Source organism: Pongo pygmaeus, chromosome 12, assembly GCF_028885625.2.
Source record: "Pongo pygmaeus isolate AG05252 chromosome 12, NHGRI_mPonPyg2-v2.0_pri, whole genome shotgun sequence".
In the NCBI taxonomy this organism is placed as follows: domain Eukaryota; kingdom Metazoa; phylum Chordata; class Mammalia; order Primates; family Hominidae; genus Pongo; species Pongo pygmaeus.
In genome coordinates this window covers 58,901,007-58,927,746 of record NC_072385.2, presented here as the reverse complement: position 1 = coordinate 58,927,746, position 26,740 = coordinate 58,901,007, and the positions used below count along the sequence as shown (strand labels likewise).

The 26,740-nt window shown below is 43.4% G+C and overlaps 1 protein-coding gene across 4 annotated transcripts in view; it reads right to left on the bottom strand.

Annotated features, from left to right (window-relative positions):
* The window catches only part of M1AP (meiosis 1 associated protein), a 92,443-nt gene that overhangs the window by 1,301 nt on the left and 64,402 nt on the right, over positions 1–26,740 (bottom strand). For 3 of the 4 annotated variants that reach the window (XR_008500528.1, XM_054474763.2, XM_054474764.1), the window contains exons 5-9: positions 22,354–22,527; positions 17,153–17,315; positions 16,126–16,267; positions 2,862–3,068; positions 971–1,111 (exon numbers count right to left, since the gene is read on the bottom strand). Coding sequence is in view for 3 of the 4 variants with exons in the window: in XM_054474763.2 (XP_054330738.1) it covers positions 971–1,111; positions 2,862–3,068; positions 16,126–16,267; positions 17,153–17,315; positions 22,354–22,527 (827 nt within the window). In the remaining variant the exon portion in view is untranslated. The remainder of the gene's footprint in view (positions 1–970; positions 1,112–2,861; positions 3,069–16,125; positions 16,268–17,152; positions 17,316–22,353; positions 22,528–26,740) is intronic. The other variant, XM_054474765.1, reaches the window with a different exon arrangement.

Genomic DNA, 26,740 nt, shown 5'->3' with positions numbered 1-26,740 from the left:
TTGCTTTGTTACCCAAGCTGGAGTGCAGTGGCACAATCTCGGCTCACTGCAGCCTTGACCTCCTGGGCTCAAGCAATCCCCTGACCTTAGCCTCCCAAGTAGCTGGGACTACAGTGCGCACTACCACTCCTGGCTAATTTTTTTGTATTTTTGTAGAGATGAGGTTTTGCCATGTTGCCCAGGCTGGTCTCAAACTCCTGAGCTCAAGCGATCCACCTGCCTCGGCCTTCCAAAGTGCTGGAATTATAGGCATAAGCCACCATGCCTGGCCTAAAATGAGAATTTTTCTAAAGGCTGTGTTACTAAGAAACTGAGAAAAAGTTAATAAGGGAAAAAGGAAGCCCAAATATTATATAGAACATGGGTCTCATAAAAATATTTCTCTATCCTCAATCACTCTTCCCTCTTCAACCCCAACTGTCTTCAACCCCAGATAGTCATGGGACTCCTCTCAAGTTACTAATCTTGGTCAGCCTCCTTTCCTCATCTGTAAATGAGCAAACACTTACCTTGCAGGGATGCTGTGAGGATTAAATGAGAAAAACATATAAGCAAGCACTTATCATAAAACCTGGCAAATGACTGGTGCTCTATAAATATTAATTTCCCATCCTTTGGGCATTTCTTTTCCCATTTTTCCTTCAGCCTTTTCTTTCACGAGGACTGTGGTTATAGTTCCTGTGTAGCCAGTTTGCTTAATGGGACAATGGTCTGTTAAATGACTAATGAGTTATCATAAACACTACAATTAAAACACCTAAACATTATTATATGTAAATGCCCTAGCAAACAGGCCTCTCTACCCAGTGAGGGTTCTAATTTTCCCCTCCACCAGGGGTGGGATCCTGGAGGAGGGCTACTCCCTTGGATGGGGGCGGTGTTGGGATGGGGGAGGAGGGCTTTCTAGGACTCTGGGCATGAAGGGGAGGGAGGGGAAGTAAGGAAGAGGAGGGAAGGAGGGGAGCGGTACCTTTCTTGGGGCTCGGCTCTCCCAGTGTGGGTGGAGCCGCCCCCGAGGCTTGGCATAGATGCTGCTCAGGTGTGAGTACAGGTGGCTTTGAACATGCAAGGGGTTGTAGGTGGGCTCCAGCTCCAGGCTGTCCAGCATGCTCTGAGGAAAAGAGAGGAGGGGCCTCACCCAGGGAACTTGAGATCATAGAACACAAGATGTCAGGTAGTGAACCAGGAGTGTGAGGGGCTGGAGGAAGTGTGAAACCCCAGGGCTGCCATGAAGGCTGTGAAATAGATGCTGTGCCACTGGGTGTTCTGGCCTGAGGTCCAGTGCTTGTGATGTAAGGGCCAGGCATGGATAGGAGAAGTAGGAACAACCCTAAGTGGTTAGGAACACTGAACACTCTGGCCCCAAGACGCATGTCCAGGGGTTCTGAGGGGGCCGGCGCACATGAATGCTACAAGGGATCCACTGTGAGCACGGAGGGAGGGTGTGTCAGTGGGCTACCCAGCAGGGTGGGGTGCTCACAGCCTGCAAGGCGAGTACACGGAGTTCTCAGCCTGGAGGTGAGCTGAGCTGAATGGAAAGGGAGGAGGGGATACAGGAGCACAACATTCCTGTGCAGTCAGGTTTTCCGGCCACAACATCCTGTGCCAGGAACCACTGGCCCCAAAGTGAGACGCTGAGCGGGCCATGGCCACTTGTGCCCACCTCTCTCTGTGTCTCTGTGGCCGCCAAGCCAAGAGCACAATCCCAGGCCTTGTCCTTGCTGCATTTAAGCCAGTGAGCCAGCAGCGACGTGGTTCCAGTTCTCCCTACCCGGAGCCATCCCTCCCACTCCTAGCCTGGGGAGACTAGCAGAGCAAATACAGAGAATCCAGATCCCAGGAAGAGGAAAAGAAGGAGGAGAAACAGGAGGAAGAGGAGGAGGAGGAGGAGGAGGAGGAGGAGAAGAAAAAGAAGGAAGTAAAAATGGCCTTCAGAGTTGTTTGCTCCTCTGCATATGCATCTATCACATCTCATTTTGAAGCCCTTCCTATTTTGGGCACCTACATTGGCTGCCTTTTCTCAACAAATATAAATGAGCGCAAACACAGGTATACACATATGCACACATGCAATGCAGAAAGTTAGACCCCTAAGAACACACCAGCACACAGATGTGCACAGGCGCATCTACACCCACTGCCACCAATTTAGAGACCCAACCACAGACACACTCGGGCACAAAAATAAACACACAAAGACACGAACACCCATACAAAGGCTGATTTTTTGGGTCTCCTTTTATTCCCTTCTCCCTTCTTTTTTCTTCTGCTTTCCACTGTGTCTTCTATCCTTTCCCTCCCAATGTTCTGCTCTCCCTTGTCTAACTTCACAATCTCCTCTCTGGGGAGGAGGTGGGGGCAGGAGAACCAGTCTGCGCAAAGACAAAACTGAACCAAACAAGCGTCCAGTGCATCCCCAGGAGCTGGACCTGCCGGTGTTGTGGCTTCCTCCCCTGCCTCCCTGTGCCCTGGCCTGCCATCAGGTTTCCACCCTGTGATGCTCCCTTTTCTCCTTCACAGCCACCCATTCCTCAGATTTCAGGTCCATGTGCATGTCGTGTGTCCTCCAGGATGGCTCTAATTCCCAGTCATCACTGATGCCAATATCCCTTTTCTCTCCCAGTTTTTTCTTCTCAAGCCTCATTTCCCTCCATTCTATTTCACTCCTTACCCTGCTGCCATAATCTAAGTGTTTACTTCCTTCTGGCATAATTGCCTATCCTTGCTTTCTCTTCTTACTCTCTTACCACACTCCTTCAGCTCCCCATCCATTCCCTCATGGGCTCACTCCTCTCCTTCATCCCTTTCTCAAACTCCATTCGCTTCTAGATCTGTCCCATAAGATCTGGGCTGCCACTTGCCTCCACATTCTTAAGGCTGTCATCATGTGGGTCCTCAGGTAGCAGGGGGAAGGTGCTGGGCAGCATCAGTTCCCGCGTGGCCACCGCCTTTACCAGCAGTGTGAGGGAGCGTGATGGCATGATCACATAGAAGGTGCTGGCAGGAATTCTCTGGCTGTGTCCTGGGCCCAGTAGTTCCCCCTTGGCTAACAGCAGCCATTCCCTTTTCTGAAACAAGGACATACAGAAATACTGGTTCATCTTTAGTCTATGGCATGGTTAGAGGATCAGTCCCAATTGAAGTTTCCCTGACTTCCAGGGGTGCTGAGGAGGGCAGAGCCATTTAACTTCGGCCCTGGTAGGGAGGGACTTCCTCCTTGAATCATCAATATCACAATGTACTACTCTTCCTCCCTGGTTTGGGATATGCCACAGAGAGTATATAAAAGGGTCAACAATGGAGAGAAAACTTAAGAAATGCCCTGTAACTTGAAGTAGGTGTTCATCCCAGAGGGGCCTACCACATTCAGCATACATGTGGACTTTTAAGAATTATAATTCTTAAAAACAGAGTCTTGAAGCCCGTGGTGCGTGACTGTACCCCTAGCTACTCAGGAGGGTGAGGTGGGAGGATCCCTTGAGCCTAGCAGATCAAGGCTGCAGTGAGCCATGATTGTACCACTGCACTCCAGCCTGGGTGACAGAGTGAGACCCTGTCTGTCTCAAAAGGAAAAAGAAAAAAGCAGTGTCTTGAAACCAAGACTTGTATAGGGTGTTGTCTGTTGTAGAAATTCAGTTCTTCTTTTGAGGGTAATAAACTCTGGTTGTTTGCTAACGACTGGGATTAGAATGGGCTGACTGGGGAGTATCCCTGGAATGTCCAGAGAGGGTACAAGGTAGTAAGACCAGATGTGGTGGCTCACATCTGTAATCCCAGCACTTTGGGAGGCCAAGCCAGGAAGACTGCTTGAGCCCAGGAGTTCAAGACCAGTCTGTGCAACATACCAAGACTCTACAAAAAATTAAATAAATAAAGATAGATAGATGATTGATAGATAGACAGATAAACAGAAGGCAGTGAAAGCAGCCTACAAAGTGGGAGGAGAAAGAGAGAGCAGGGCTGGGAGCAGTGGCACACACCTGTAATCCAGCACTTTGGGAGGCTGAGGCGGGTGGATCACCTGAGGTCAGGAGTTCTCGACCAGCCTGACTAACATGGTGAAACTCCATCTCTACTAAATACAAAAAAATTAGCTGGGCGTGGTGGTGCATGCCTGTAATCCGAGCTACTTGGGAGGCTGAGATAGGAGAATCGCTTGTACCTGGCAGGCGGAGGTTGCAGTGAGCCGAGATTGCACCATTGCACTCCAGCCTGGGCAATAAGAGCAAAACTCTGTCTCAAAACAAAACAAAAACATAAATAAAGAAAGAGCAGAGGGAGAGGTGGGTGGGTGCAGGGCCCCTGAAATCATCTCAGCCAATCACAGGACAAGAAGAGTCAGGATTCTGGGGGCAGGGCCTCTGTGGATGATGGGTTATTATGGAACAGAGGGTGGCACTTTGCCATGTGCCATGGCGATGGCAGAGGTGAGGGCATGGGTAAGAAGAAGAGACAACCAGACTTCTGAGAAGATTTTGTAGATGTACCCTTTTAAATGAGCCATGAAAATGAGGCAAGTTTTTTGTGGTAGCTTTTCAACAAAAACCACAAAACTCCAGGAAATATGGAGTTAGAAGTATCATAATCATCTCAAACTGTCCTCTTACTGGGGGTGATCTTCAGTTACATCTGGTACAAACCATAACACCCTCCCTGCTACATGAGATGGAAGAAAACACATGAGTTCTGGCTACTCTTATATGAAAAGTTGAGACAAATAATAAAAGAGGAAAGGCAAAAAGGGGGAAAAGATTTTTAGAGGAAAGAGGATTACCAGTGTCTTGCGGAAGACAAATAGAAAGTGACACAGTGAGACAGAAAACACTTGCTGTAGCATTAGAGTTAGACCCCACAGGGCACGTGCTGGGGTGGGTGTAGGGGAGGCTCTGCACTTTAAAGCAGTGTCATCATTCTGTGCAGTGCGGAGCTCTGAGGAGGTCTGGTAGGCACAGCAAGTGGTAGGAAACCTGTTAACAGCTCCAAGAAAAACAGGTATGTACCATTCCTGTGGTTGCTGACCTCTTTGTGGGGTAGGACTTGACTGATAATTCGGGAGGCATGATGCATCCTCACTAGAAGGTTTCGGGGGTGGGACAGATGATTTGGGCATGGGAAAATTAGTCATAATCATAATTACAAACTTTAAAGGAATGCTTATGAGGCACCAGGTACTGTGCCAAGAGCTTTATGCATGCCTTCAGAAGTTCATGCTTTCTTAGCGTTTTGCTTCTATCTAGAGATGTGCTGTCTTCCTGAAGAACAAATCCAAATGTGCAGGAAAGTCAGCTTGATGCTTAAAATCCATCACGTTGGAAAGAAATGGTATAGAAATCATGGTGTATGTGTATGTGGGTTGTGGGTTGGACCTGCCCCTGTTCTGAGGACATGGCCTGTTTAAGCCTGGAAGGGATAGAAACCAGGAAGTTTCAGGGGACTCCATTTCAGTTGGCTTAAGTAACTTCTGATGGGGCTCAGGATTTGGATTATTAGTATTATTTTAAATATTCTATTTTTACATTGATTCGTGCATTTACTTGTGAATTTTTTGTCTAATAAGAATTTATTCAGGCCAGGCACAGTGGCTCTCGCCTGTAATGCCAGCACTTTGGGAAGCCGAGGTGGGCAGATCAACTGAGGTTAGGAGTTTGAGACCAGTCTGGCCAACATGGTGAAACCCTGTCTTTAATAAAAATACAAAAACATTAGCCAGGCACGGTGGTGTATGCCTGTAATCCCAGCTACTCAGGAGGCTGAGGCAGGAGAATCACTTGAACCCGGGAGGCGGAGGTTGTAGTGAGCCGAGATCACACCACTGCACTCCAGCCTGGGCGACAGAGCGGGACTCCATCTCAAAAAAAAAAAAAAAAAAAGAATTTATTGAGCGCCTATAATGTTCCAAGCACTAGGTGTGGGTACACAGAACCATGCCAGAACAATGAAATCATGAGAAAGGAAAACTATAGATCAATATCTCTTATTAATATAGATACAAAAACCCTAACTACATATTAGCAAATCAAATTTAGCAACATATAAAATGAATTATATACTACAACAAAGTGGGATTTATCCCTAAGGCTGGTTTAATACCCTCAAATTAACCGATGTAATATACTATATTAACAGAATAAAGAACAAAAACTACATAATCATCTCAGTAGATGGAGAAAAAACATTTGGCAGCCGGGCGTGGTGGCTCACACCTGTAATCCTAGCACTTTGAGAGGCCGAGGTGGGTGGATCACGAGGTCAAGAGTTCAAGACCAGCCTGGCCAATATGGTGAAACCCCATCTCTACTAAAAAAATATAAATATAAAAATTAGCCGGGAGTGGTGGCATGTGCCTGTAGTCCCAGCTACTCAGGAAGCTGAGGCAGGAGAATCGCTTGAACCCAGGAGGCGGAGGTTGCAGTGAGCCGAGATCACACCACTGCACTCCAGCCTGGACAACAGGGTGAGATGCCGTCACACACACACACACACACACACACAAACATTTGGCAAAATCCAACACCCTTACATAATAAAAATGCTCAGTAAACTAGGAGTAGAATGCAACTTCCTCAACCTGATAAAAACCTCTATAAAAAAATCCACAGCTAACCTCATATGTAGTGGTGAAAGAGTGGATTCTCTGCCTCTAACATCAGAAACAAGGCAGAGATGTCTGCTCTTGCTACTTCTATTCAGTATTGTCCTGGGAGGTGTGCTGAAGACCAGAAGGTTATTTTCCACATTTTCTGTACAGTGTTAAGCTCCTTGGATTCTGGGTATGATCCTAGGGGGGGAGGCACCCATAAAGATATTGAGTGTGTCAACATCCTGGCCCTTGGGAACCAATGCTTTCTAAATTTGATTTAGAAAAATATAGTAATGTGACATTTCTCATATCAGAGAGCTATGGTGCAAAAAGTCTAGATAGATGTGGCAACAAGTACATGGGTGTGGAAAGGCAAGAAAGATGAATGAAGATAGGCTGTGGTGGAGGCAAGAAAGGCTTCATACATAGTGAAATTATTTAAGCAGGATCTGGAAAAAAATGAGTAGATATTTGTCAGGTGGACAGAGGCAAAAGGAAGAGAACAGCATGAGAAAAGGTGTGGAGGTGTGAAACAGTTCAGCATATTTGGAGAACATTCAGTCATTTATTAGTGTGGCTGGGGGGAAGATGGGAGGGGTGTAGGTGAAAGATGAAGCAAGAGAAGCAGACAAAGCTGGGTCACAGGAAGCCCACTGGCTCAGGCTAGGCTGCTGTTCTAGCACCTGTCTATCCCCCCACCCGCCCAGATGCTACACCGTAACCTCATTCTGTGCTCGAATGGCTCCCGGCCTGCCCTCACCCCACTCTCAGCTTGGATTCTTGGTCTTGAGTCTTTGCCTATTTAACCAAGTACTTTCCATCTCCCCACCCAGTTATAGCCCAACTGGCTCATCGCCTGTGTACTTAGACTCCTGCTGAACACATCATGGCTTGAATCCTGTAACTTCTGTGGCCAATTAGGGCAGACATGGACTGTAAAGCTCTGGAATGTGTCTCCACAGACTCTGACATTTTAAGTAGGAAACTGAAAGACCTAGGTGGTATTTTCATTTCTTTTTCTAGTTCACACAGACATGACTTTGTAACTGAAATGAGGATGTGGAAAGTGAGTCACTAGCTACGTAACTGGGACGATACAGCAAGATTTGGTAATAGAAATGATATTTTCCTGGCAATGGACAGATTGATCTCATAAAGACTTGGAAAAACTTAATTTTATTTATATATTTATTTCCTACCACATTCCACAAAACAGCTATGCCAGTTTAGAAAAATGGAACAGCATAAAAAGATAAAATAAATAATTAAGGGGACTGGGTAAAAGAAAAATAAAAGTAGGGCAATAATACAGCCAGGATTAGATAAGCTCACAGAAATACAAACCACCCACTTCTGCTAGAAGGGAGCCCCATAGCTTTTCCTGATATAAAATGTGGGAGAAGCTGTCTGTGGCTTCTTATTGAGTAGTGAATATATTTCAGAGCACTCCTGCAATCAATATGCTGATAAATTTCATGTAGCTGTAGAGTGGTGTAGAGTTTGGGGCCTGAGGCCAGCCTTTCAATCCCTACTCTACCATTTACTCTCTAGGCCTCAGTTTCCTCATCTGTAAAACAGAGATAATAATTCTTACTTCATAGAATGGTTATGGGGATAAAATAAATTAGTAGCTGTGAAGTGTTTAGAACTGTGTCAGGTATATGGTAAGCACCATGAAGTGTTAACTTTTCAAAATGAAAAATACATTTAATTATGAATGTTTATTTAACTTTGTTAAATTAAAAATACGTGAATAATTCTTAGATATAGATCTATAAAAGCTCCAAAGAATGCTGCCAAAACACATAGCTTTCTTGTGGTCTGTATTAATCTAAGAGTGACATTTATGGGAGTGGTGGACAACACATATTTCTCAGAAAAGACTGGGAAAAGTCTTGCCTATCTGATGGAGTGATCATTTTCTGAGGAAAAGCAAGTGAAATAGCTGAATAAAGCAAAATAATCTGTGAGGAAGACAGAAACAATTTTCAAGTGAAAAATCAGAGAATTAAATAACAAGGCTGTGATTGACTAAGGCTTAGAGTATGTGTAAAATGTAATTTGAAAAGTTACACAACATTTATAGTCGATGAGGACTGGTGGGTTGGCACTAATCACTATGACTTAATTATGGCAATGGGAACTCTGTTCAGAAGAACTGCTCCAAAAAAAAAAAAAGAGCAAGTGAAGAGGCAGTGGTTGAATAAACTGAGCAATACCCACACTTGTAAGGAAATCCAGGAGCCTGAAAATGAAAACATGGTGAAGCTGGCCAACTGGCTGAGAGGAACTTAGAAGATGTGCTGTATGTCTGAACAGATAGCAAAGGGGGAATAAATGAGCATTTAATAAACATCTACTTCTGCATCTAAGTGGGTTGCAGTGGCCAGAGGCAGACTGGTTCTCCTGCCTAGAACAATCGGAAAAGCTGGATAATTTGTTGGAAGGCAGTAAGGAATTGCTGAGGCAATGAGATCTAGAGGTAGCTCAGTCTCTAGAGAAGGAAGAGTCTGGAGAGATGAGGGAATTATTGCAACTGCTTATACCCTGGGAGTATATGTTGATTCTGGGACAGAGGGCGTGGTGGTAGTGGTGGCTGGAGGAGCTGAGAATCCAAGACTTCCACCTGTGGAGGCAAGTATAGGAGAACAGAGAAACTAGCAGATTTTTTGGTGGAGACTTGGTGGTGGGAAGCGATGGGAATCAAGTCAATTTTCCCCCAAACACATTTGCCAAATATTAGGGCTCCATGGGGCAAAAGGCAAAAACACTTAAGGAGAAAGCTTCCAAAAAGTAGAATGTTTTAGCAGACTTGGGAGCCAGTGATTAGAGGTGGGACCTTCCAAAGGGAGGGGATACACATAATACACCAGGCTTTCAGTGGAAAACTCTGGAGGGCCAGGAACAAACCCTGGATAGATTGAGCATTAGCAGGACTGCAGCCCAGCCTTGACTCAGCACAGTTTCTAGTGAAACAGGATGCTCAGCCACCACTCTGTCTGCCTAGTGTGGGAAGGGTGAGCCCTCTCTAGAGAAAGCTAACACCAGCTGGAGTCTCTACAATTTATTTATATATGTTATTGCCAGGTGTGACAAAAGACATGTGCCACATGTCTGAAAACCAAGAGAAAAAAGAGACAATAGAAACAAATCCGTAAGTGATCCAGGTATTGGGGTTAGGTGACAAGAACCTTAAAATAACCATGATTAGTATATTTAAGAAATTAGATGAAAATATGGAGAATTTCTTCAGAGAATTAGAATCTACAAAAATGAAACAAATGGAAACTGTAGAACTGCTAACCAACCACTATGTGGAAATCATGTGTTAGACATGTGCTGGGTGCTTTACACATGCAATATTTAATCATCTTAAAAACCACAAGAGGTATATTTTATTGTCTATATTTTATATGTGATGGGACAAGAGTTACTAATGTGTGTGTCATGCACCTTCTCCCTCACTGTACTTTTTTCTTTTTTTTTTGAGACGGAGTCTCACTCTATCACCCAGGCTGGAGTGCAGTGGCGCGATCTCGGCTCACTGCAATCTCTGCCTCCTGGGGTCCAGTGATTCTCGTGCCTCCTGAGTAGCTGGGACTACAGGCATGCGCCACCACCCCCAGCTAATTTTTGTATTTTTAGTAGAGATGAGGTTTCGCCATGTTGGCCAGGCTGGTCTTGAACTCCTAACCTCAGTTGATCTGCCCGCCTCTGCCTCCCAAAGTGCTAGGATTACAGGTGTGTGTCACTGTGCCCAGCCCTCCCTCACTCTACTTCTATTGATTAAAGGAGAAGCCTTATCAGCTTTATTTCTTAGTATTTTAAATAGGTAGAAACAGACAGGACCTGAGAGAGAGGAGGACTACATTATGTCAGAGAGGCTAAGTCAATTTATAATATATGGCTGAGAGAGGGAGGAAGAGGATTGAGAGAGAACAGGAACTGAGGAGGTAGAGATAATTTGTGTGTGTGTGTGTGTGTGAAAGATTCTAGGAACAGCTTCAGGTTAGAGATAATTGAGGAGTGGGGGAAGAAAATTTGAGAAATGTCATTATGGGTTATGAACTAGATACTCTTTGGTGTCCTTTGAATACACAAATCACTTTAAAATTTACTTTTGGGCCTCTGATAGTGCTTCCATATATGCCATTTGTGCAGAGACTAAGCCACATAGTGCTTCCATATATGCCATTTGTGCAGAGACTAAGCCACATAGGGGCCATTAAATTTGTTATGGTTACAAATAGATGAATACACCAATGCTTAGTGAGGGTAAGCAAGTTGCCTAAATTCACACAGTTGGGAAATAAAAAAAGCTGTCAGGAACCTAAGGCCATCTGATTCCACAGTCCAGGATTTTCCTGGACAACACAAATTATATTTTACTACAACATATTAGAAAACTGCCTTGCCTTGACTCCTCCAAAAAGAGAAGTAAGAAAGGGAGGAATTTCTATTCTGGGCCTAAATTTGACCAAAGCCTAGGAATTGGTTAGTAAAGTGGGGAAGTGGTAGAAAAGGCACTATGTCAATCTGGAGTTTGGGTAGTCAAATTATATCTGAGACTTTAATCTCAAACATAGGATCCTATATTTAAAAACCTACTTGAAATATGCTTTTCTCCAAAAAGAAACAGCATACAAATGTCTAATGACAAGTGGAAGAAACTGGAGAGCTCTCATTCAAGAAGTACCATTTGAGTTTGGTCTTTCAGGATAGGGTAGAATTTGAACACACAGAGATAGGAGAAAGGTCAACATGAGCAAAGGCTCAAAGGTGGAAAAATTTAAGATTTGTATATTAATTTGGTTGGAGTGTATGGTACATGAAGGGGAATAAGGGGAGATAAGGTGGGACCTTGAATATTAGGCTGAGGAATATGGACTTTATGGATAAACAATAGTAAGCCACAAAGTATTTTTCAGCTGAGTAGTGGCAGAATCAGTGCTGAATCAGATTAATCAAAAGATTAATCTGTTGGCATTATGTGAAATGGACTAGGAATGGGAAGCACTAAAAAAGCATTGAGACAAGTTGAGAGATTATTGCAGTACTAAAGGAAAGGTTAAAACGGCTTGAACTAGGATAGTGATAACAGATGCTATAGGGATAGAATAGGCAAGGTGTAATACGTGATTGAGTATTGATACATAGAAAAACATGCATGTGATAGGGGAATGCTTCAAGGAGATTAAGCTAGTGCCAATGTGCAGGGAAAACCAGAAAAGAGAGAGATTGGAGGCAGGGAAGCCAGTTAGGAGTTTACTGAAGAAGTCTTGGTGAAACAAGCAGTGGGAACAGGAAGTAAAGGAGAGTTACAATTCATGTTATGAGTGGAAAATTGATGTGACTTAGTGACGGAGTAGGTGTAAAGGGTGAGATGGCTGAAAGTGACTGAGGTTTCAAGCCTGGGTGACTAGACAATGGCGGTGCTGCTATTAACAGAAAGGCAGAAGTTAGAATGAGAAGTTGGCTGGAGGGGAACATTACAATGAAAAACAGAAGGCAAGAGAGTTAAATAGCGAGCTGACTTGAAATCAGGTTTTAAAAGAACATATGAAAAAGGTATATGAAAGAATAAAAAACCAAAGATGGAGTTAAAGAAGCATGGCAAACTTGTAAAAATAGGCTTAGGAGGTTAAAACCCTAAATAAGTCTCGTCACACTTAAAAATATTTGTGTTGAATTAATGAGCTGAAGTTTGTGAAAAGTTTGTACTCTATAACATACTGCCATTCAGGATTTTTGCTGCTTGGAGAAAATGTCATGTGAAAAACAAGAAGGAAGAGGCATTTAAACACTGTTTTGCGGCCGGGCGCGGTGGCTCACACCTGTAATCCCAACACTTTGGGAGGCCGAGGTGGGCAGATCAACTGAGGTTGGGAGTTTGCGACCAGCCTGACCAACATGGAGAAACTCCGTCTCTACTAAAAATACAAAATTAACCGGGTGTGGTGGTGCATGCCTGTAATCCCAGCTACTTGGGAGGCTGAGGCAGGAAAATTGTTTGAACCCAGGAGGTGGAGGTTGTGATGAGCCAAGATTGCACCATTGCACTCCAGCCTGGGCAACAAGAGCGAAACTCCGTCTCAAAAAAAAAAAAAAAAAAAAAAAAAAAAGAAAACTGTTTTGCTTCTGTCTTTTCTAGAATAGGAGAGTGGTCTTTAATCTAGATGAGGCGGACCAAACGGAGTAAAGAGAACAGCAGTACAAGATGGGTAAGCAGTTGTTATGAGTACTGTGCCATTTTAAGTGAGTTCAACTCTGCTGAAGTACAGAAGCATAGAGTGTAAATGAAGGGAAAATTAGCTTCAGCGTTATAGTCTGTATTTATCTGGCTACATCCAGAGTAGGGAATTTAGCAAAGAAGTTAAAAACATGGGCTTTGTAGTCAACAGAACTAGATTCAAATTCTTTTTAAATTTTCTTTCTTTCCCACCCCCACAAGCAGTGTCTCCCTCTGTCGCCCAGAGTGCAGTGGTGCGATCATGGGTCACTGCAGCCTTGAACTCCTGGGCTCAGGCAAGCCTTCCACCTCAGACTCCCGAGTAGCTGGGACTATAGGCGAGAGTCACTGCTCATGGCTAATTTCTTAATTTTTAATAGAGACAGGGTCTCACTCTGTTTCTCAGGCTAGTCTTGAATTCCTGGGCACAAGTGATCCTTCTGCCTTGGCCTCCTAAAGTGTTGGGATTACATGTGTGAGCTAGGTCCTCAAACTCTGACAAGACTACTTTGGTAGCTGTGTGACCTTTGGTAACTCACTTGGTCTTTTTAGGCCTCAGCCTCCTCCATCCACAAAAGTTGGGATAACAATCCCTACTTCACAGAGTATTGTGAGGATTAAATGAGGTAAAGTATGAAAACACTTGGTTAAGTGACTACCACTTAGTAAATGCTCCAAAATATGGGTATCTACTAGTGGCAGGTCAACTACATCTCTGCCCTTTTCCAAGACAGAAGACTAATAAAGAAGAGGTCTCTTCATCTCTACAACAGTGCTTGGCATACAGTGGTGAGTAAATATTTCATAAATACATAGATAGATAGATAAATACAGATACTCAAACCCTGAATTTAGTGGCAGGGAGACTCTAATCTCGTGTATGTAAGCCAGGATGGAAGGGAATACTTTTTCCCATCCTTATTATTACTATTTTTTTTTTTTTTTGGAGACAGAGTCTCACACTGTTGCCCAGGCTGGAGTGCAGTGGCACGATTTCACCTCACTGCAACCTCCGCCTCCCAGGTTCAAGCAATTCTCCTGCCTCAGCCTCCCAAGTAGCTGGGATTACAGGCATCTGCCACCACGCCCAGCTAATTTTTTGTTTTACTTTATTTTTAGTAGAGACGGGGTTTCATCATGTTGGCCAGGCTGGTCTCGAACACCTGACCTTGTGATCCACCCGCCTCAGCCTCCCAAAGTGCTGGGATTACAGGTGTGAGCCACCATGCCCAGCCTATTATAACTATTTTTTGAGACAGGGTCTTGCTGTGTCGCCCAGGCTGGAGTGCAGTGGTGCGATCTTGGCTCACTGCAACCTCCGCCTCCCGGGTTCAAGTGATTCTCATGTCTCAGCCTCCTGAATAGCTGGGATTAGAGGTGCGTGCCACTATGCCTGGCTAATTTTTGTATTTTTAGTAGCTATGGGATTTCACCATATTGGCCAGGCTGGTCTTGAACTCCTGGCCTCAAGTGATCCACCTGCCTCGGGCTCCCAAAGTGCTGGGATTACAGGCGTGAGTCACCACACCAGGTTATAGTTCCTATAACTTTTCCCCTACTTAGGACATTTGAGTTGTTTCAAATTTTTCACCATTGTAAATAACACTGAGATGAACATGCTGGTATATCTTTGCTCCCTTTCCTGACTGTCTTCTTTGGCTACATTCCCAGCAAAAGGAAAAGGTATCATTTTCCGGAAAATTTACATCCTCTCTAGCAGTGTATTAAAATGTCAATGTATGTCTAAAATATCAAATACTGTAAGAATGTATTGAAGCCACCTGGGAGAAATTCCTCCCAAGTGATGTATCATCTCAGATTCTGAGGAACTGGGTGGAGTAAATAGTAAACTGAGCTGTTGGGCACTAACAGTTACAACGGCTCCGTTGTCTCTGCTCTGCGAAGACAGGAGATGGGTGTTCTTCAGACAGGAATCAGGAACTCAGTGGGTGGACCTAAAAGGCAGTGTGGGCTTTGAAACAGGAAAAAAAGAAGTCTGCTTCTGATAGTGAAAGAGATGCATTGCTGTGCTGTCCTGATCATCCTACTAAGTCAAACCTTTATTCTATATCTGTCCTTGCATTCTATTTGCAGTTGTTTTAATTTTGCTAAGTGTTGTGTTAGTTTCATGTGACTGCTTTTATTTTTTCCCTTTCAGGGAATGACATCCATCTAGCTGTTCAAGTCAGAAACCATGCAGTTATTTGCTACTTCCTCTTTCTCACCCCCTATATCCAATCTCTCAACCAAGTTCTGACAATCTTCTCTCTAAAATATTTCTACACTTGGTCGTAGCCAAAAGGCCAAGAAGCGATTCTAAAATATTTCTCTAATTGGTTTGCTCATCTCGTCTTGACTTCCAATGTTCTAGTTCAAACCACCACTGTCTCTTGCCTAGTCTACTGCAATATCCTCCTATCTCATTTTCATGTTTCCATTTTTGCTTCTGCAAGTTCATTTCCAAATTTCTGCCCAAGTAATATTTTAAAAACTTAAATAGATAATGTTATTTCTCTTGATTTGTTTCCCTAAGTCCAAATCCTTAATTTGGCCTACAAAGCTTTGCATGATTTGACCCCTGCTCACCTCTCCAACCCTACCTTTTGTCACTCTCTCCCTTCCTCCCTGTTTCAGTCACAATGGCTTTTCTGTTCTTGATTTTTCTCTCAGCTCTTTCCAGTCTTAGGGTCTTTGCACATGCCTTTCCTTACACCTGGAATGCTCTTCCTGCCACCCTTCACCTGGTTAATTCTCACTTATCTTGTAGGTCTTAGTTTAAATGTCACTTCTATGGACAGGCTTTCTTATAGCAGCTTCTTCTTTTCCTTTATAAGCTTCTCATAATTAAGAATATATACATTTCTGTTTCTTCCATTGGAGAGTGGGTTTTTTAAGGTCATAGGTAATGTCTTTTAGGTCACTACAGAATATATATCTAGGGCTTGACACAATGTCTGGCACAGACTAAGTGCTCTTCATTTAAATGAACCATAACGTCTATCAGTGTTAGGAAGGAAGTAGGTTTTAAAATACAGGTACATATGGAAAATTCCCTGTTGCCATTTAAATGTTAAGCTTACCAATCGGGGATTTTCAAGTTTCGTGTTGTATAACTGAATTGAGGAATTATTCTCTATAGCATGAAACCAACAAAAGGCAAGTGATATTTACTCCAAATTTCAGAGTATTTCCAGTTTTTTCTGTCTTCTTGAGGGTTGAGGCAGATTTAGGATTGGGCAGAGTTAGTTAGCTGCTCTTCTGTGATTGGTACTTTAAAAACGATTCTTCTTTTTCACCTGGGGACATGGGTACTCACCAGCAGGCTGTGACACAAAGCATGGAAATGTTGCTGATTTGTCTCCAGCTCATCCCAGTCCAGCTGCCAACAGCTTGTAGGTCTGAGGATGAATGGGAGTCCATATGTCAATGACTCGCAGAGCCCGCTAGATTTTAAAGCCCTAGGAAGAGATAATTACAGTGAAAGACTCTTTAGTGATATCTAGAACCTCTACCTAGATCCACTTCAATTCAGCTTAACTCTAAGATAGTACTGTGAAAGCTTTTAAATTAGTGTCTGTGAACTATGCATCTTTGTATGGCCAGCATCTAGCATAGTATCTAGCACACAGAAGATTGTCAAAGTTCAGGAACCTGTGCATGGGCACAGTGGTAGGAACTGGGAAGAGTTGAAGCAGACTCTGCCATCATTGCTAATTCATTGTGGTTTTTTTTTGTTTGTTTTGTTTTGTTTTTCTTTCAAGATAAGGGCTTGCTCTGTTACCTAGGCTGGAGTGCGGTGGTCCGATTATAACTCACTGCAGCCTTGAACTCTTGGGCTCAAGCGATCCTCCTGCCTCAGCTTCCCAGAGTGGCTGGGATTACAGGCATGAGCCACTGTGCCTGGCCTGCTAATTCTATCCTACAATTGGTTCTCCTGGAAGAAGGAATTCTAGTACTTAGAGAAATGGGAGGGGGCAGGGGTAGATCCTATGTACCACTTACTCCCTGAAGGTTGGATCTCTGTCTTGATGCCTAAACAAAGTAGTTATTCAATAAACATTTACTAAATGGATAAACACCTTTTTAATGAGTCAAAAGAAAAACAATCCTCATGCAGACCTCAGAGTGTTCTACTGCAGCGCTTCTCCCACCATCTGCACATATGGCCTCCACATGCTGAGTAGCCTGTCTTTGCTTCCTCATGCCATAGCTGTAACTGCTACTTTGGAACTGACTCTTGCCTGCCTGACACTTAAGAGATACCACCTATCTCTGGACTTCCTAGCCACAGAACCACTAAGAATAGCATTTGCATGGATTGGGGAGGTTCCCTTGGACCATACTTGATCACTTGGAGCTTGTAATGAGAGGCCGATGACTGGGAAGCCATCTGGTAGAGTGTGATGAAGTCTCCTTTGGGGTCATCCATTCTCAAGGAGCCGTCAGCTGTGCCAGGGAGTAGGGATGGGCTGAGCAGTCGCTCTTGGAGATCACATTTCAGACACACTACAATAAAAGCAGCATTGGAAGAAGGATTGTGGGTAATAAGTTACCTTAGGCTATGCCATTAAGAGACAACATCTGCTACCCATTCCATCTCTACCAGGCAAACAAGGGATAGCAGGAGGCAGGAGAGTGGAAAGAGGAAAGCCTGACTGGTTTGGAAAGGGAGAACAGGTTTGGAACCTATAGTATCTCTATTGCTCTGCATAAGAGTTAACTTATCTTCAAGGGTCTGACATGATTTTTACTTGTTTTACTTCTGGGCTGGCTGAGCAGTTGTCTCATAGTGAGACATCTGGCTTGTGATCCAGTCTGAGGAACATGTACCCTCTGTGGAGGAGGTAGCTAATGCCAAAATATGCAGAGGCCCTTTGACAATCACAGAAGGAAATCTTGCTTCTGCTGCTTCCTTGTGGCTAAACTTTGGCAACAGTGCAGGTCAGATGAAGGAAGAGCAGGAAAGCAGAAGTCAGGCAGTCAGATGACTGCTACTGTTTCTCTGTGGGCTCGTTCAGGGACATTCAGAGTGGGGGGAAAGGAATAAGTTCCTGAAATAGCTTATTTTTTAATTCCCCAAAGAAACATGAATTTAGGACCTTCTGGGCCTTGGAGCATCACAGTGGCATCAGACAACAGTTCTGAGGAGTGCTTAGGCTAGGTAGGAGTTACTCTAGGTATTTTACTCTTCTGGATTAAGCTTCTGCTCCAGTAGGTAGCTGCATATGCCATAGTGTATGATGATCTGTTGCACAAGCTTGAATCCTTGATATTACAAAGTTCTTCAATAAAACGTATACCTGGCTTGAATACTGATAACATACTTGTGAATATACGAATGTTGAGTACTTCTGAGAAGGCTGGTAGTTGATGTTAGTGACTTGTGAAATGACTGTACTAACTACAATATGAGGTAAAAAGCAACATAGGAAAAATAGAGTGGCAGAACAGATGTCAGATCCAGCTGGCCCTCCTGGGCCCTGTGAATAAGACCTAGACATTAGGTCTTATCACATTAGACACTGTGAATAAGACATTCATTCTGGGTGAGCCGGCCCTCAGCCTGACATGTCCCAGAGCACAGGAAGTCAGTAGGAGGGACTTTGCCTAGGAATCCAGCTTCCTCTTATTTCTTCTGTGCCTGACTTCTCCATTTCCGGTCCTGAGGCTTTAGGACTGGACAGCTGTGTTCATCTGGCAGAGGCTTTCCATTCTGGTTGCAGTAAGAATCATCTAGCGCAGCAACCCTCAATCATTTTGGTATTAGCGACTGGTTTCATAAAAGACGATTTTTCCACGGGGTGGTGGGGGATGGTACTGTTCCACCTCAGATCATCAGGCATTAGATTCTCATGAGGGGTGCACAACCTAGATCCCTTGCATGTGTAGTTCACAATAGGGTTTGGGCTTCTATGAGAATCTAATGACACAGCCAATCTGACAGGAGGCAGAGCTCAGATGGTAATGCTTGCTCACCTGCTGCTCACCTCCTGCTGATCCAGTTCCTAACAGGCCACAGGGGTTGGGGACCCCTGATCTAGGAAACTTGAAAAAGATACTGATGTCTGGGCCCTACCCCAGACCAATTGGATCAGGGTCTCTGGGGGTGAAGCCCAGACACTGGTATTTTTTTATCATACTTTAAATTTTGGGGTACGTGTGCATGACGTGCAGGTTTGTTACATATGTATACATGTGCTGTGTTGGTTTGCTGCACCCATTAACTCGTCATTTACATGAGGTATTTCTTCTAATGCTATCCCTCCCTCAAACCCCCACCCCATGACAGGCCCCAGTGTATGATGTTCCCCGCCCTGAGACACTGGTATTTTTTATAAGTTCCCCATGTGATTCTTATTGCAGCCTGGGTTAAGAAATACCCAAACTGTGGTCTCAGCAGAGTGTCCCAAAGCTGGGAATGCTGTTTTAGCAGGGCTCGAATCTAGAACCAGGTGTGCTTCTCCCACCCAGAGCCCAGATGCAGATGTGGCAGACACCGTACCTAAGAACAAGAAAAGAAACTCATGTGTAACTCACTGTGTGCTCTGTCAGAGGAAGGCCTTTCTAAGGGAAGCACCTAGAGACGGGGTGAAGGGCCCTAGGCAGTCAAAGAAGCAGCTGGCATCAGATAGAGAACCTTGTAAGAAGGAGTCAGAGTGAACATCTGAGATGCATACCCCAAAGAGTCTAGAGGAGGAAAGCTTGAGTTTTTTGTTTTGTTTTCTTTCATTTTTTGTAGTGAGCCATAGTCCAGAAATCTACATGTGTGGCAATACATCAATTTTTAAAATAATAATGACAGCATAATCTTTATTGTGGTTGTTTAAAATCTCAGGTGGGTCATATCCACCCTAGAAGAGGCCTAATTTCCCCAGACCTCATTCCAGCTGTGCCTGAACATCTGGATTCCAGTGAAGACCTCCCCAGCAGAAAAGCTGACTGCAGTCTGGATCTAAGTTCCACTGTGCATCCCGAAGACCTACAGATTTCTGAAAAAATGATTATAGATGGAGATAAATATTCTGGCTCTGACCCTGGTGCTGAAAGCTTTGGAAAGACAGAGGGGAAGCCAGAGAAATTCTGATTAGCACCATGGGCAAATGCCATGTGATAGTGGAAGAAAGACTGGTTACAGGAGTTCCTGGCCTCTGAGGGCACTAGCCCTCCTAATGAAAGAAGTGAATCTCTAGCTCCTTTGTTCAGAATTGCTTAGCATGAGGCAGGTTAATATAGTAGATAAAGACCCAGGTTCTGGAGGAAGATAGACCTGGGTTTATTGACATTGTCTGGGCTGAGAGTGTCAAGTGTACAAAATATAGATTTCTGATCCTAAGGGTTAAGAGTGGGCCCTGTTGCCTGGCTTCAAATCCTAGCTCTGCTACTAATTTTCTGTGCAGCCCTGGGAAAGTGTGCTTAATTTCTCTAAGTCTCAGTTTTCTCATATGTAAAATGGGGGTAATATCGTATTTAATTGATTCTAAGACACATTTTTTTTTCATCTCTGTATGTGTCTTACAATTGCCATAGGCCAGGCAGGCACTCTAAGTCCTTACTTACTACTCTAACCTAAAAGAGCTCTCTCAATACAGGTAAAATACTACTTCTAAGTGACAAGAAAGAGCTGTGTAATGTTTAACGGGCAATGTCTTCTTTCTTTTTTTAAAGAAAAATCTTTATTATTAAAAAAATTTTTTTAGAGATAAGGTCTCACTCTGTTGCCCAGGCTGAAGTGCAGTGGCTCCATCACAGCTCACTGCAACCTTGAACTCCTGGGTGCAAGTGATCCTCTTGCCTCAGCCTCCTGAGTAGCTGAGACTACAGGTGCATACCACTGTGCCTGGCTAATTTTTTCTTTTTATTTTTTGTAGAGACAGGTCTATGTTACACAGGCTGTCATTAATTCCTGGCTTCAACGGATCCTCCCACCTTTGCCTCCCAGAATGCTGGCATTACAGGAGTGAGCCACTGCACCTAGCCTGTTTTCTTTCTTACTGGTACATAAAATAGTGGTGTACCTTACAATTGATAGCACCTTAGATTCAATGACATATGGTAACAGTATCTGTCTCATAGTGTTATGTGAAGATAAAATGAGATAATGCAAGAAATGAAGTTAATTTAGTGCTTGGCACAGAGGCAGGGCTTAATAATGTTAGCTATATGCTAGCTTCTATATAAAGTTGCTAGCTGCCTTAAAACAGGGAAAACAGATAAGTGAATTCCAGAGGATAGGACAGGGAGAAATTGGTATTATCAGCCTTGGACAAAAGGGGTGGAAAGGAGGTTCTGGGAAGAATATTTTACACAAAGAAAAGACAGATTAAAATCAAGTTAAGTTGGCAAAGACATCCCGGGCACTAGGTTGAAATGGGGGAGAGAGGAAGACTTGACGGCCACCCCTAGACAGAAAGGGTCTTGGGAAGCCTTAATCCTGTGTAGTAACACCTCCAAAAAGCCCTTCCCTGTCCTAAAGAAACAATGGTCATAAAGAGTTCTATTACAGCTGAAGAAAAGAACATATATAAAAACTCAAATATACTGCCAATGGCCAAGAAAGAGCTCTCAAAGGAGGCGGTAACCCCAGTGAGTCGTGTCAAAGCTTACGAGAAGGGCTTTGGTAAACATCATGTTCAATCCATTCTTCAACCCTCAATGATCTCTGTAGCCACTACCACTACCAGTATTCCGTTCAATGAGAAAGATGGGTACAAATTCCCACCCCTAAAGAAGATATACTTTGGTCATTTCTCTTTGGAGCTGGTCCTTGAGGACTCAGCTTTCCCAACCTCAGTGTGGCTGATCAGACTGATAGATGGGCCCATTTATCTGCAGGCCCAGCCGCCCCAGGTCCTGCCTGAGCCAGCCTTCCAAGGAGATGGGAGAATGGAAATGGCCTTATTCCTGTCATCTAGTGGGACCTGGAATGAAGTATAATTGCCAGGCAGAACCGTATCCATTATCCAGGATATTTTTGGCATGCCCAGAACACTGGATTGATCTCTCGGTTTCAGTAATTGCCTGAACTGCTTTGTGAACATGGTCTTGGGCACAGATTGTCCTCCCTGGGGCGTATCTCTGTAGGTTCTTTAGTTTTCCCCCATTTGCTGCCTCCCTAGCGAGAAGATCTTTATTTAACCTTGGTTCTCTTCCTCTTGCCACAGGCTGTATTGATATTGTTGAGGTAGCAGCATGCTCCAAACTATAATGTCAATTATATTTACCACATTAAAAATGAGAATAATGAGAAATGTGATCCATTGTGTTCTTATGTAGTCTAGCCAATTCTCTGTCATTGAGGTGTCTCAGACTTTGCCCCTAAACTAACTGGCCCTTGCTGGTTGGGCTTAATTAGGTTCAGCTTTCTAACTATGATTGCTTCTTAGAACTTCTCTTCTTATTCCTCACGCTTATATTGGACAGCCTCATCCAACCCTCTTCCAGTCCCTAAACCTCAACGATGCTATATTCCACTCACTCACCAATCTAGAGTCCTGATCCCAGATAAGAATAATCATAGCCTAAATATCTTTTGGGGGTTATGTACTTGGATTATCTCTGGGTCTGGAAATGTTGCTGAAACACTGTGAAGAAAGAAGAAGATGGATTTGTTCTTGGTCTGTTCCACTGTTATGTAGCCAGGCTTTGAAGAAAATCTCCATGCTGACAATATCATTGTCTATAGTCTGAAGGTCAATGTCAGTTCCCAGAATAGAACTCTCTGCAAAAGAAAGGGAAATAAAGTGTTCACTTAGATTGTAAATTTTGAGTAATATAAAATTTTGAACACATCCATCTTTTCTTTTTTGAGACGGGGTCTCATTATGTCACCCAGGCTAAAGTACAGTGGCCATTCACACACGCAATCATTGCTCACTGCAGCCTCCAAATGCCTGGGCTCTAGCAATCTTCCTGCCTCAGCCTCCTGAGTAGCTGGGACTACAAGCACTCACCACCATGACTGATGAATTTTTTAAAAAACTTTTTTTAGAGATGAGGTCTCACTATGTTGCTCAGGCTGGTCTCTAACTCTTGGCCTCAAAGCAATCTTCTTGTCTCAGCCTCACAAGTAGCTGGGATTAGCTGGGATTATAGGCACTTGTCACTGGTCCAGCTTCCACACCCATTTTTTGATCCATTGACTGTACCTCTAGACATCTAGCCTAGAGACATTCTTGAGTAGTACACAAAGAGACATATGCAAAGATGTTTGGTATAGCATTGCTGTAATAACAATCAAAACCCCAAACAGGAAGCAATTCAAATCCCCTCAATAGGGAAATATTTAAATTATGACACACTCAAACTATGGAGTATTACGTGTTTGTTAACAAAGCTAAATGTACTGACATGAAAAACTAGGAGACAGTAAGTAAATAAAGGAAGCTGTAGAACAGATATAACATGATCCCATTTATATAAAAATAAAACTATCTATATATATATGTAAATGCATTTTACAAAGCTCTGGAAGGCTATCATCAAACTGTTAACAGTGGACAGGAAGTGGAAATAGGGCAGGGTTCTGAGATACTTTCCCTTTTCACTATTCATACTTCTATATTGTTTGAATTTTATTGGAGTTGTGCATTTCTCGTGTTAAAAAAAATTCTAGGTCGGGCACAGTGGCTCACACCTGTAATCCCAGCACTTTGGGAGGCCAAGGCGGGTGGATCACTTGAGCTCAGGAGTTTGAGACCAGCCTGGCCAACATGGTGAAATCCTGTCTCTACTAAAAATACAAAAATTACCCAGGTGTGGTGGTGGGCACCTGTAATCCCAGCTACGTGGAAGACTGAGGCACGAGAATTGCTTGAATCTGGGAGACAGAGTCTACAGTGAACCAAGAGCAGGCCACTGCATTCCAGCCTGGGCAACTCCATCTCAAAAGAAAAAAAAAAAATAAATAAAATAAATAAAAAATAAAACATGGGAGAAAGAAATCACTGTAAAAACAAATAAACAACCCCAAAATATTCTAGAATATAAAAACAACCAAAAATTATACAGCAATGCAAATTAAATACTTAATTAACAAAGGGGACTTCAGCTTCATGTTATTTTACAGTGAAAATGTGTTTTGTTACTACTCGTTATAAAAAATTAGTTTAAAAAAACTAAAAGGAAAAAAGATGAATTTTTGGGCATCCCCTTATAGTAGAGAACCAAGCCTGGAGCATCAGTCATTGGCATACTGTATCTCACAAGTGTGGTTAACAGCCAAAAGGATGGGGAGGGTCTGGTAGAGTGTGATTTAATTCCACATCTGAATGAATGGAGCTGGGTAGGTGGGGTAATGAGGCTTTGCTGGTGTACTTCCAGCTTCAGGCAACACTAGCTAAGGAATTGGGGCCTGGGTCTGCAGGTAAAGGTCATCAGTGAAAGCTAAATATGAGGTGGTGGAAGAAGCACAGAGAAAATAAGGGAAGAGCTAGAAAGAAGCTGAGGGGGAACCCTACTTTCCTTGCTTCATCAGGAGGGATCTCTGAAATACTTTTACAAAGGGCCTAAGAAAAGCCAGTTGCTCCAATGAATTAGCTTCTGTGTATGACTCATAGACACCAGGGAGAAGGCTGGATTATTTCTAGAACGACATTCCTGAGGACAAGTTTGCAGAGGTGGCAGACTTTCCACAGGGAACAAAGGGGCTTCAGTCCAACATACTTGTTCCAGCACAGGGGAACTGTGGTGAAAAATGACTTCATGTCATATTTAACAACTTATCCTGCAGCTGAAAAGGGGCACCAAATGTATTTCTCTATGGCTAGAATGATGAAAACTCTGCCATCTTCCATGAATAGTTATGAGGATTCATTGTTAACTAGCTAGTTATTTCATTCATTCCATCAGATATATCTGACACTCTGTGCCCTTATGGAGTTTATAAAGCAACATGAATCTTGACCATTTTTCCCCAAACTCTCATCTGCCTCATTATGTTTTAGGGTACTACCGTGATATATATAAAGTCATTGCCAAAAAAACATTCCTTGCAAGTAAAGAGAAATATCTTTTTAAAAAATAATGTGAATTTTATTTTGTCACACCAAAACAAGGAGTAATTTAATTTTTCTAAGCCTGAAGCCTGTACTTTGATTTGAGTAACAAGTATGAAAATGACTGAGCAGCTTCTCTTCAGTGAGGCAAAACAGTTCTTAAAGCATAAAGTGGTGGCTACTAAAGCAATGCAACTGAGGCCAGGCGTGGTGGCTCCTGCCTGTAGTCCCAGCTACTTAGAAGTCTGAGGCAGGAGGATAGCTTGAGCCCAAAAGTTCAAGACCCACCTGGGCAACATAGTGAGACACTGTCTCAGTTGCAAAAAAAAAAAGAAAAAGAAAAAAGAAAAAGAAATAGAATTGAGCAAAGGAGCTAAGAAAGTAGAGAAGATAAAACTGCTGAGTTGAAATGACAGAATTTTTGGGAAAAGAAGTAAGTGTTTCTTTTCTTCTCCCCAGGGAAAGGGTGGATGATGAGACACTCCTACCACAGGCAATGTGAGGGAGCAATGCAAAGCCATGTCCCATCAAGAATCTGGAAGTAAGGAAAATAAAGGTTTCCTCAGAGAGTTAAACTATAAAATCAACCAGAATGGTGAGGCCAATGAAAAAGTTACCCTAAGAAGGGAGAATGGCTTATTGTCCAAGGCAAGATTTGGTTGTAGCCTTATTGATGTTATTGCCATATATATATATATATATATATATATATATATATATATATAAAATTATTATTATTTTTTTTTGAGATGGGGTCTCTGTCACCCGTGTTGGAGTGCAGTGGTGTGATCTCAGCTCTCTGCAACCTCCATCTCCTGGGCTCAAGTGACTCTCCTGCCTCAGCCTCCCAAATAGCTGGAGTACAGGTGTGAGCCACCACACCTGGCTAATTTTTGTATTTTTTGTAGAGATGGGGTTTTACCATGTTGCTCAGGGTGGTCTCAAACTCCTGAGCTCAAGTAATCCATCTGCCTCGACCTCCCAAAATGCTAGGGTTGCAGGTGTGAGCCACCTTGCCCAGCCTATATTGGCATATCTAAAGAATGAATGTGTCTATTGGAAAGGGAGAGGGTTGGCAGCAGAAATGCAGCACAGAGAAGGGGAACAACGACGCGTGCTAGCAGCGCCCATCTAAGTGCAGCTCAGAGAAGGCATGTGGACTCAGTGATGTGTCCCAATTGCAGAGATGTGTTTGTCAAGTCTCTGCTCTTTTTTGTGATTATGGTTATGGTTCTCCCTCTAAAACATTCTGGCTTATCCTTTAGTCTTGAGCTTAGGAGGATATGTGTCTTGCTGGCAAAATTAACTTTCTGATCCTGCAAAGCTAAAGAACCAGGCTTGAAGCACAGCCTCTCTATGAAGGAAAATGTCATGTGGTTACGTCCTCCTGGCAGCCAGCCAGGCAGCAGTCTTCCCTGCTGTCACCCATCAATGTTCTGACATTCTTTTCTAACTTCTTAACCTACATGTTCTTGGAAGAGCCATGAAGCAGAACTGCCTTCTTGAAAAAGTCCTCATATAATCTCCATAGAGGTGCTGTGTGTCAGGTTTGAGCTTTCAGTTTTGCAGTTTCAGAAGGGAGTGAGCATTCTCTTGGGGGCAGACTTACATTATCCAAACTAGAGACTTACGTGTAAACCAGAACGTTTTAGAGGCTAAACTTCTTTTCCATTTTCTTTGTCATTCTAGGCATTCATTTCCTTGTCCCTGGATTATGGCAGTAGCTTCTTAACTGTCCTAGCAAACTCCATTTCTTCCCCTCCATTACTTACTATTACTACTACCAGTTACTTTTTCTGAAACATGGTTTCATCAGATCCCTCCTTTGCTCAGGAGCACACACTGCCTTCTTGTTGTTACTCACTCATCCTGTATCACTTGGTACTACTCATTATTCTACAAGCACCCTACCCTTCCCTTCCTCTGTGATGGCTCAGA